This window comes from Gymnodraco acuticeps, unplaced genomic scaffold (genome assembly GCF_902827175.1).
Source record: "Gymnodraco acuticeps unplaced genomic scaffold, fGymAcu1.1, whole genome shotgun sequence".
In the NCBI taxonomy this organism is placed as follows: domain Eukaryota; kingdom Metazoa; phylum Chordata; class Actinopteri; order Perciformes; family Bathydraconidae; genus Gymnodraco; species Gymnodraco acuticeps.
In genome coordinates, this window is record NW_022991552.1 from 6134 (window position 1) to 18474 (window position 12341).

The following is a 12341-nucleotide window of genomic DNA, read 5'->3' on the forward strand; positions in this document are numbered from 1 at the left end:
ACTGATATACACCTGAACATCAGCAGGATAGGACTCTTTAAAGTAGAGACACTACATACTGATATACACCTGAACATCAGCAGGAGAGGACTCTTTAAAGTAGAGACACTACATACTGATATACACCTGAACATCAGCAGGAGAGGACTCTTTAAAGTAGAGACACTACATACTGATATACACCTGAACATCAGCAGGAGAGGACTCTTTAAAGTAGAGGACACTACATACTGATATACACCTGAACATCAGCAGGATAGGACTCTTTAAAGTAGAGACACTACATACTGATATATACCTGAACATCAGCAGGAGAGGACTCTTTAAAGTAGAGACACTACATACTGATATACACCTGAACATCAGCAGGAGAGGACTCTTTAAAGTAGAGACACTACATACTGATATACACCTGAACATCAGCAGGAGAGGACTCTTTAAAGTAGAGACACTACATACTGATATACACCTGAACATCAGCAGGAGAGGACTCTTTAAAGTAGAGACACTACATACTGATATACACCTGAACATCAGCAGAATATGTTCTCTAAGTTTTTAAAGTTAGAGTATAAAGTTTTGTAAAGAAATATCTGAAAACCTACCAAGTAAGAAAAGGTCAGTATCAGAATTGTTGTTTTATTAGTAATAACTTTGACCTTTACACCACACCAATTATTGTAAACCTTCACTGAGCCGGCAGACAGATACTTCAGCTTGAATAACATTTGAAAGAAGAATTGTTTTCAACAATAACAGCAAATGTAGATGTCGCTGTCAGAGAGTTCAGTGAAAAGATATCAAACTTATTTTTGTGATAACTTTCAACAGACAGACAGAGATGAATCTATTCTACAAGAATCAGAAGGATCAAGTTATTTGTTACCAAGACTGGGACGCATTGCATCAACACCACAGCGTGCTTTATGAATAACCTGAGTCATGCTCCTCTAAAGCTGAAAACTTGACTGCGGCTGCTCCTCCCACACTTTTCGCCTGCAGCTGAATGCAACACACTCACCTGTTTTATCGACATCTTTTAAAGCCATTCAGGGAAGAAATTGTGGAAAAGGATAAAGTAGAAAGCCTGTTTATGAAAAGTGGGTACATCAAAACACTGAATATTCACATCAACTCACAGTAACACCGGCAGTGAATACAATTTAGGAAACATGGGTACAAAGTGTTGCAGAAGGTGAATTTAAAGCTGTGTGTGTGTGTGTGTGTGTGTGTGTGTGTGTGTGTGTGTGTGTGTGTGTGATGTGTGTGTGTGTGTGTGTGTGTGTGTGTGTGTGTGTGGTGTGTGTGTGTGTGTGTGTGTGTGTGTGGTGTGTGTGTGTGTGTGTGTGTGTGTGTGTGTGTGTGTGTGTGTGTGTGTGTGTGTGTGTGTGTGTGTGTGTGTGGTGTGTGCTGTTGTGTGTGTGTGTGTGTTTACACAGTCACGTGTGGGGACTCGCCTCCCTTATGGGGACAAAATGGAGGTCCCCATGAGGAGAATCATTAATTTTAGGGTGAAGACTTGGTTAGGGTTAGGGTTAGGGTTAGGCATGTGTTGGTTATGGTTAGGGTTAGGATAAGTCTCCAGGAAATGCATGTAAGTCAATGTAATGTCCCCTGAAGTGATGTATACGTGTGTGTGTGTGTGTGTGTGTGTGTGTGTGTGTGTGTGTGTGTGTGTGTGTGTGTGTGTGTGTGTGCACGTGCGTGTGTGTGTGTGTGTGTGGTCTAGCATTACTATATTTGTGGGGACCTACATCTGTTTACACAGTCACGTGTGGGGACTCGTCTCCCTTATGGGGACAAAATGGAGGTCCCCATAAGGGGAGTCATTAATTTTAGGGTGAAGACTTGGTTAGGTTTAGGGTAGGGTTAAGGGTTAGGGTTAGGCATGTGTTGGTTATGGTTAGGGTTAGGATAAGTCTCCAGGAAATGCATGTAAGTCAATGTAATGTCCCCTGAAGTGATGTATACATGGTGTGTGTGTGTGTGTGTGTGTGTGTGTGTGTGTTTCGCTGAGGATGATTGACAGCTCCCTATAGGCGTTCCTGCACATTGTAAACATATTGAACTAGTTACATCAGCTTTTAATAATACCAAATCTCATGTCTCATAATGTTCTGTACTCAAACACAGCCACATTTATGAATACACTTCAGTCCCATTTAACTTTTAAGGCTTTCAAAAACATCGCTAATGTAAGATGTGTCCTTGTGCAGCAGCAAACAATAAGGGAAGAGAGTGAAAATGACTTCAGTCCAATAACTCAGTCTGTTAAAAGTCTTCTCGTACGGTTAGACCTCTCTTCCTCATTCTGTGTCACTTTGCTTTAATGCTACGCAGCGAGCAGGAAATAATGTGAGGGAGGTGACTGTCAAATGGAGGTGGAAAAAGCATTCCCTTTAGTTATTGCATGTGTGTTTGCTGACAGTAATGGCCTGCACACCCACCTGGATCCTCTGAGAACAAATGGTTTTAATGTAAGTATGAGAGAAGCATTTAGAAAAGTGTGATGGTTGGAAAGGATGGGAAGAATAATGCGGGATCTGTGAAGCTGCCATTTTCCTGAACTGTAGTTAATCTCTATCTTAATACTGTGATGAAGAAGTTGAGAGACTGGAGGAGGCGAAGAATTAGAAATTGAGGCATAAAGAGGACAGCGAGGTTATAAAGAAAGCAATTAGGATAAGAGCTGAAAGGAAATGAAGAGTCATTCTGCAAATTAAACCCAACCTAATTTCTGTTTCTTTTTCCATTTGTGTTTGATTTGTGTGTCATCAACTAAATCCCTGTTGAGGAAAACTGTTCGAATATAGCTTTTTTTCTGCATGCAGCAAAGTTCCTGGAGGTTAAATCAGCTGTTTCTATCCCTCCTGATGTTCTGCTTCGTCCTCTGTGTTTCTGCTTCGTTGTATTTTATGTCGCTGCACACCGTGTTATTTTATTCTGGGAGTAGTTATTGATTTTGTTGGACTTGGCTCTAAGTTATCCTTGTCTCACATTTCTTCTCGGTCAGTAACAAGGTACTGTATATTCCCACTTCAGCTTGGACGAAAACCAGTCAGTTAAAACCAGTGATTCCATAGAAAACAAACCACAATGCATCGTGTCTTTGAGGGCCAGATTTGTTGTGGATTTCTCTTCAAAGCAGTTATGAGAAAAGCCTTAAACCCATGAGATATTATCACAGTAAGAGCCAGTAGTAAAAACAGATGTTATTTACATATCTGTGGATATATTGTTTCGTGGTTTTAAAGAAAAAACACTGACTTAATTGAATGAGTGATAAAACAAGATATGGCACTTGTTTATTTTTTATTTAGCCTTTATTTATACAGGTGTAGATCTCATTGAGACACAAGGTCTCATTTTCAAGAGAGACCTGTCAGTGGTAACACTACCGCACAAAGTTACAGACAGACAGGACACTAAACACAGAGGCAACACTAAAATACAACATCGTAAAAAAGTAGTCATTAAAATCAGCTTAAGTTCCTGCTGAAGTGTGTTCCAGGTCGAGGGGGCAGAGTATGATATGGCTTTTTTCCCAAGCACCGTGCGGACTGAGGGGACGGACAGAGTGATGTAATGTTGAGATCTTAGTCTATAGCTGTACTGTTTGTGTGATACTTGTGATGCATTCAAATGGTGTTGGAATAATTGGACAAATGTGTTCCAGACAAGGACAATTCATGAGAAAGCCCCCTGGTGTTGGAATAATTGGAAAGAAATAGTTCCTTCCCTTAGCAGAGGGAAAGTGCCTGAGTTTGGATTCATGTTTCCACCAATCTGGTTTATGCTAAGACCAAAACTCACTTTCTTTTTAGATTAGATCTGGCTGTTTGGCTGCATGCCATGTTGCTCTTTCTTCACCTGCAATGTCTCTGTTCTGTTGTGACTGTTTTATAGAAATCTAATCCTTCGTTGTATTCTGAGATTTTTTGAAAATAATCAAATTGTTCTCAAAATTGAGACTTTTTCTCAGAATATAATTTTTTCTCCAAAATTCGCAATTTTTGTTTCAAAATGTTGTCTTTTCAAAAATAAACCATACAGTAAATGTCTAGAAAGCGAAACCACACCACTGAAAGAGACTGAGGAGAATCCTCTTCCAATCACAGGTTGAATTTGTTCTAACGTGTTTTGTGAAAATGTGGATAATACGATTGACGACATTGTTGGATATTCAATATCTAAGGAATCCAAAGTTGAATGCCTTGCAGGAATCAACAATTGTGTGGTTGATAATGGTAAATATTATTAATCACAATCAAGGAAGCCTTAAATGGAGGGTTTATACAATGAATAACCAACTTAGAGTGAGAAAACATTATGAGGCGTTTCAGGAAACTCCGTCTGAAGGGAGGGATTTCAGGCTTTGCAGACCGTTTACATGCACCTATATAACAGACTACAGGGAAGGGAACACCCCAAAAATCATAACGGTCTCTTAAAAAGATGGTTATTTCTCGTCTCTCTCTGCACGTTTCCTCTTACATAATGACATTGACTCGATGATATGAGTGGTGTTCCTGTATATTGTTTTTTAGACACAGGACAGAGAGAACCATAATCATCCTCCTCGGGCCGGTTGTTGCACGGACGCTCTGATTTATGGATGCAGAGCAGACACACAGCCGCTCGGATGAAAGAGTTTCTGTCAGGTCAGAAGATACAGATACCTCGTTGCCATAGAAACTGCTTTGGGCTAAAACAAAAGACAGGATACAGAGAAAAACAAAAAAGAAGGAGAGAGAACAGATGATGAAACAATGAAACGGGTCAGTGAAAGACGACTTTAAAATTCAACAATAACTGAGACTGGCATTTGGAAAATATATTGTTTTTTTTTAAACACACACACACACACACAAGCATTCATCTGTCAGACTGTAACACGCTGCTTTCAGCTCAGGACAGACGTGCGACCTGACAAAAATCTAGGCCGGCAATTTGAAAAACAACTAAACCACTTTCCGGTTGAATGCTATTATTATTATTTTCATAGCGGCTGACAATTGTTTTGTCCACAGCGCGCCGTGCATGTCAATGTTTTATGTTGGAAATGTTCAGAAACGAAGGTAAATTCAAGGATATTTTCTGCAGAGTGCAAACCTCCAGGCAGCAACTTCAGGAGGAGATTAATGCTTATACTGTAGGTAGATTTTTGGTGGAATGTTAAACGCCATTATGACATTTTAATGAGCTACAATATTTACAGTGAATTAATATTGTAGCTATGAGAAGAGTTGGGATTATTTGATATTTGATATACTTTATTAATCCCCGTGGGGAAATTGTTTCTCTGCATTTGACCCATCCTGTGTTAGGAGCAGTGTGCTGCCATTTTGAACGGCGCCCGGGGAGCAGTGTGGGGAACGGTGCTTTGCTCAGGACACCTCGGTAGCACTTGGTCTTGCGGGGACTTGAACTGGTGACCTATCAGTTGCCAAGCCAAGTCCCTATCGACTTCGCCACCACCGCCCCGATATTGACCCTAACCCTAATATTAACAACGAAAAATCAGCTTTGTATATGAAGCAATATCAGAACACAAACATCAATGCTTGATATTAATCTCAAAATTATTTAAAAAGTCAAAACCTTTTTCCGAATTGTGTCTTTTTCAGAAATCAAACTTTTTTTCGAATGTCAGTAGGATGAGAGCTATGTTCAAGCGTGTTGTATTTATTTGGGTAAAAAGCCGATTTCTTTGGTTAATATTGGGGGATCAATGCAAATACTCCAGATTGTTATCATATCTACAATATTAACTCACTGTTGTTGCAATGTACCTCACTGGAAATACACAATCTGTGATCCCAATGGATATTTACACGCACTTTCAAAACCTAGAAACATCTAGATATTGTCACAGGGTGTGAGTTAGAAACACAGACGTTGTGTTGCATCACATGATTGCCGAACAGCGGACAATGCAGGGCGATCCTTTAGTTTCTCCCTCTGCTCCTTCAGATCTGCCGTCTGTCAAAATATCAATTTATTTTTCCACTCTCCCTCCAAAGATTGCTGAGCGCTAATTGGAAATAGCATGTAGCGTCCTCTCTGTTCTGCACAGAGAGAGAGGAGCTATCACTCTCAGATGTGAACATGACGCAAGGCCCATCTGTACATCAATCATTTTCTATCTGAGAGGGATGAAGAAGAGATGGAGACTGTGTGTGTGTGTGTGTGTGTGTGTGTGTGTGTGTGTGTGTGTGTGTGTGTGTGTGTGTGTGTGTGTGTGTGTGTGTGTGTGTGTGTGTGTGTGTGTGTGTGTGTGTGTGTGTGTGTGTGGTGTGTGTGTGTGTGTGTGTGTGTGTGTGTGTGTGTGTGTGTGTGTGTGTGTGTGTGTGTGTGTGTGTGTGTGTGTGTGTGTGTGTGGGTGTGTGTGGGTGTGTGTGTGTGGTCTAGCATTACTATACTTGTGGGGACCTAAATCTGTTTACACAGTCACGTGTGGGGACTGGCTTCCCTTATGGGGACAAATTGGAGGTCCCCATGAGGGGGATCATTCATTTTAGGGTAAAGACTTGGTTAGGATTAGGGTTAGGGTAAGGGTAAGGGTTAGGCATGTGTTGGTTATGGTTAAGGTTAGGATAAGTCTCCAGGAAATGCATGTAAGTCAATGTAATGTCCCCTGAAGTACATGGTATATGTGTGTGTGTGTGGTGTGTGTGTGTGTGTGTGTGTGTGTGTGTGTGTGTGTGTGTGTGTGTGTGTGTGTGTGTGTGTGTGTGTGTGTGTGTGTGTGTGTGTGTGTGTGTGTGTGTGTGTGTGTGTGTGTGTGTGTGTGTGTGTGTGTGTGTGTGTGTGTGTGTGTGTGTGTGTGGGTGGGTGTGGGTGTGTGTGTGTGTGTGTACTCAAACATTATCTGTATTAATCAAAACTCAATAGGAGGATTTGCATATTGGAGTTATTGAGTGCAGCACGCGGAAAATGAATTTTTGGATATAGTGACATGTTTAGAACAATAGCAACAGTTCAGAAAGGAAGACGCCGCGTGTGAATGTTTGTGTTCTCAACCCTAACCCTAATCTCAAAATGTTTTCAGTATTTTTACATTTTTTCTCAATATTTTGACTTTTTTTAAAGTATTTTTTTCAGAATTAAGAATTTTGTCTCTGAAATCTGACATTTTTAAGAATAAGAACTTTTTTCAGGAATTGTACTATTTCCGCTAATTTGGAGTTGTTAAAGAAATGTTACTTTTCTCAGAATTCTGACTATTTTTAAGAATGTTGATTTATATTTCTGAGAAAAGTAAAAATTCAGATAAAAAGTCAGAATCCTTAAAAATGTTGAAATCTTTAAAAAAAAGTCAAATTTCTGAAAATGTTTTCGAATTCTGACTTCTTTCTGAACTCGAAAACATTTTCAGAAATTTGACTTTTTTAAAGATTGTAACATTTTTAAGGATTCGGACTTTATCAGAATTTTTACTTTTCTCAGAAAAATGACTTTTTTTCAGAAATGTTGACTTTTAGTAGAAGCTGCACATTTGGTTGTGGTCGGATGACACGATTAATGGGTTGTGTGTTTTTAGGAAACAAGCTTTATTTGTGGCTCATACATCTGGGATAGAAGCTTATCTGGTGTCTTATTTGGAGCCTGTGGCTTGTACGTAAGACAAATGAAATATACAAGTGTCTATTAGAAGATGAAGAGTAGCCAATCAGCAGTGGAGGCTGACATTTCCCTGATTGATGGACATTAATTAGTAGAAGAAGAAGTATTGGTCGTCTCTCAGATAACAGCCTCAATCTGTCAATCGAAGAGAAACAATCAATCGTGTTGTTGACTAAGGTTCAGTTTGCTTTCATCTGCACGTGATTAGTAAAGGGTTCATGTTGAGTTACCTTTCAAAAGCTGTCATCTCTTTCTTTCTCTCACTTTCACGCTGCATTGATTCAAAACGGTTGCATTTGAAAGCGTTTTGAAGCAAGACTCTGAACCTTGGCTCAGACTTAAATAGAGACAAATATTCACATCCACATCCAGGGAGAAAATGCTTTCTTTCTGCGTAGGTGTATTTAATGCCCTTTCCTGGAGGTTACATTTGAAATAACTTAATTGTATATCAGGATTGAACTAGATTTACTAAGTTTGATAACCTGGAAATATGTAGAATTTCACCAACAGTCAGAAGTGATACAATACAAAGATAAATATGTAACAAAACATAGAAGAAAAAGACAATTGCACACACAAAAGCAACACATGTAATATTGGATTATGTAATTGCAACAGAGGTCAGCTAATCTATCTGTCACTGGGAGGCTCTCTCCAGAGGTGGAAGTAGGCAGGAATCACACACACACACACACATATCCAGCCAAGCTGCATCACCATGTGTGGATCCAAAGGGATGGGAAGTATGGCGACACGATACAGACTCCCTGCCACACACACCTGCTCCAACACACACACACACACACACACACACACACACACACACACACACACACACACACACACACACATACCATGTATACATCACTTCAGGGGACATTACATTGACTTACATGCATTTCCTGGAGACTTATCCTAACCTTAACCATAACCAACACATGCCTAACCCTAACCCTAAACCTAACCAAGTCTTCACCCTAAAATTAATGATTCATGGAGACCTCCATTTTGTCCCCATAAGGGAGGCGAGTCCCCACACGTGACTGTGTAGACAGATGTAGGTCCCCACAAGTATAGTAATGCTAGGCCACACACACACACACACACACACACACACACACACACACACACACACACACACACACACAGTGGGGAGGATACCTTCATATGAAATGCCACATTGGTTTGCTTAGTTTCTCCATGTGAATATTATGGTGTGTGGTTTATTTGACAAGAAGATGCTAATGAGACGGATTAATCAATTCAAGGACATTAACGAGCTGTACAGACTTTTAATGTCAATGTCATTCTCTCATTATACACACAGCAGAAAAATACAGCTTTAACCACACTATGCTGTCATATTATGTACAATATTATACCCTTCATTTATTAACAGACGCAGCCATTTTATGGCATAATCTTTGATAGTTTAGTAAGATTAGTCAAACTGTTTGGTTGTATTTAAAACACCTGAAAACCATTTCATTAAGAAGTGTACAAAGTGCTGGTACTTTCAGAGCACATGTCAAATAAAAAATACAAATCTAAAAGTAAAGATCTAATAGAATACAGGAAATGTGTGCAAAGGGTGGTATAGCCAACATTTGAATAACAAATATAATATTATAAAGAATTGAAATAAAATGGTGATTAAGCTCTTCAAAATAAATGTATACAAATGTTATATGTGGAATACATTTAAATTGAGCCCAGTTACGGTATGTCCACACGGCAGCATCGCGGTGAAGCTTGCCGGTGGGCGTGTCTGGCGTGCGACCAACAACCAATCACATGAATCTCCCGCCCCGGACACACAAGCACGTTGATTGGCTAGAGCTTGTACTGGCATATGATTTGATTGGCTGGCGCTTCCGTCGACGCTTGAAAAGTTGAACCTTTCTCAACTTTCGAAGCGAGCGACGGAGGCAGAGCGACGGAGGCAGAGCGACGGAGGCAGAGTGACGGGCGACGGAGGCAGAGCGACGGAGGCAGAGCGACGGGCGACGGAGGCAGAGCGACGGGCGACGGAGGCAGAGCGACGGAGGCAGAGCGACGGGCGACGGAGGCAGAGCGACGGAGGCAGAGCGACGGAGGCAGAGCGACGGAGGCAGAGCGACGGGCGACGGAGGCAGAGCGACGGAGGCAGAGCGACGGGCGACGGAGGCAGAGCGACGGAGGCAGAGCGACGGAGGCAGAGCGACGCGACGGAACCACAATGCAGTTCGGCAAAGAGTGACGTCACCACATTCAAAGGGAATGGGAAGCGTCTCCGTTGACGCCCGCGTGTGGACGTACCGTTAATCAGAGGCGTCTTTCTTTCACCTCAAAATTGTTACTGTAATCTGTTTTGAGATAACAACATTTGCAATAACATAATTGTATATCAGGATTTTACTCGATTCACCAGGTTTGATAACTCCTTAATGTCTAGAATTTCACCAACGGTTGATGATGATACAATACAGAGGCGGGAAAAAAAGCACTTTTTCCCAAGTGTTCTTAATTAATTATGTTAGCCTCATTTTAAGGAGTTATATTCGTGGAATAAATGTAAATTGAGCCCAGGTTATCAGAGGAAACAACTAAAGTCTTTCTCTCACTTCAACATTTTTACTTGAATGTGTTTTAAGTCAGAAATACAGCTAACAAACACCTATTTCTTCCCCGATTGTGGAAAGTTTCCCGGCTGTTTCGGCTTCAGATGCGTGACCTCCAGCGGTATCTCTCAGCAAACCTAAAGATTCGAAGACCGTCAGTTTCCACATAGCATTTTTTTAACATACGACTCTTGGTGGGCCCTAAAAATATATGTTGAGGAGTTATATTTTTGGAATAAATGTAAATTGAGCCCAGGTTATCAGAGGAAACAACTAAAGTCTTTCTCTCACTTCAACATTTTTACCATAATCTGCTTTGAGTCAGAAACACAGCAAACAAAAACCTTTTTTTGAAAGTTTCCCGGCTGTTTCGGCTTCAGATGCGTGACCTCCAGCGGTATCTCTCAGCAAACCTAATGATTCGAAGGCCGTCAGTTTCCACGGAGCACTTTTTAACATACGACTCTTGGTGGGCCCTTGAATCTAAAGTGGTTTCCAGGAGCCGCAGTGCATACATCTTCAGTGTGGAGGCCCCGGTGGAGCTGGAGCTCATATCCTGACAGCTGCAGTGATAGATGTGAAACCCACAGAGGAGATACACACAGAATGAAATCCCTAACCTCGGCAGCTTTAGTGCTCGACTCCACTCATTGAGCTCCATGGGAAATTGAGTTTCTAACCCTGGCAGTGGCAGCACTTATAGCTCCACCCAAAGGGCTCACACTGCAGACTTTCAGAGGACAGATCACTCTGTGGAGGTCAGAGGGATCACAGGGATACAAATATACATGTATTTGTGCTGTTAATAAGTATTATACGGAAAATCAAGATTTAGGGTGGCCGCTCAATTAAGAGGTAAAGAAACTCAAATTTGCTTTAATTTGAGAGCAGCACTTTAACATTTGGATAATGTTTCGAGAAATAGTTTGATGTCCATGGATTATAATTGTTGTTTTTTAATTAGAGAAAAAACTAATTAAATCAATACAACAACAAAAAAGAATACAAACAAATATATAAAATTATAATCATTTATAATAATATTAAAATAATCACAATAATAATAATTAATATGTTAATAATAATAATAATAATAATACATTATAAAAGCAACCCACCTAAATAATATTACTAATAATAATAATTAGTTTTTGCTCATTTATTAATCTTTTCAATATTTCTGTTTGCTTTGATTTATTCTGTCAGTTGCTGAAAGAGAGGATTTTTTTGTCGGCATGCAGCTTCACTGAAAACACACAAACCCTTTAATTACAGATATTTGGTTTCAGTTTGGATTACAGGCGCTGTGTCTAACTCTCAGTGACTGTTAGAGAATATTCTGGAGGAAGTGCTCAAGTTTCTGACAGAGACTTTATCTCCTGAGTGGCCCTACATCTCAGAGTGGGTGATCCGGTCTTTCTGACGCGGAAAGCTCGATCCAATCTGCCCCCAATCTTATCGGGCAATGTTAGTCTGGATATAAGCGGATCATTTTTATCCTTACCAATGACCCAGAGACCTCTCTCCGTTTCTGCCTTGAAAAACGCCCGTGACGCAAGACAGGAGCAGAGGAACAAGATAAACACTCATATGAAAGCTTTCAGAAAACTTCTACATTCAGGTTTCAGCAAATACAGTTTGACTTTAACCTTCTAAGAAAGTCCAGAAATGCTGTGGATTTATAGAAGAATATATTGGATTAGAAGAGCAACAACTGGATTAAGAAGACCTAATCTGATCCTTGATACATCAAATGCTTGGCTGGAAATCTGCTCCTAACATTTTTGTAATTTTGGCCTTATCAATCAATCAATCAATCAATGTTTATTTATATAGCCCAATATCACAAATGTTACATGTGTCTCAGTGGACTTCACAGTTTGTACAGAATATCAGTATGACAATATGACACCCTCTGTCCTTAGACCCTCTGTCCTTAGACCCTCTGTCCTTAGACCCTCTGTCCTTAGACCCTCACATCGTACAAGGAAAAACTTCCGGAGAAAACCCACAGTTTAAAGGGAACATGGGAGAAACCTCAGGGAGAGCAACAGAGGAGGGATCCCTCTCCCAGGACGGACAGACGTGCAATAGATGCCGTGTGTAAATTGA

At 40.5% G+C, this 12341-nt stretch overlaps 1 protein-coding gene across 1 annotated transcript; it reads left to right on the forward strand.

Moving 5' to 3' along the window:
• Positions 1–9545: 9545 nt before the first annotated feature.
• Positions 9546–9908, forward strand: LOC117533523 (octapeptide-repeat protein T2-like; the record flags this gene model as incomplete). Its single annotated transcript, XM_034197306.1, has 1 exon — positions 9546–9908. A coding segment is annotated over one exon (363 nt), but the record flags the coding sequence as incomplete, so codon positions are not given.
• Positions 9909–12341: the final 2433 nt, after the last annotated feature.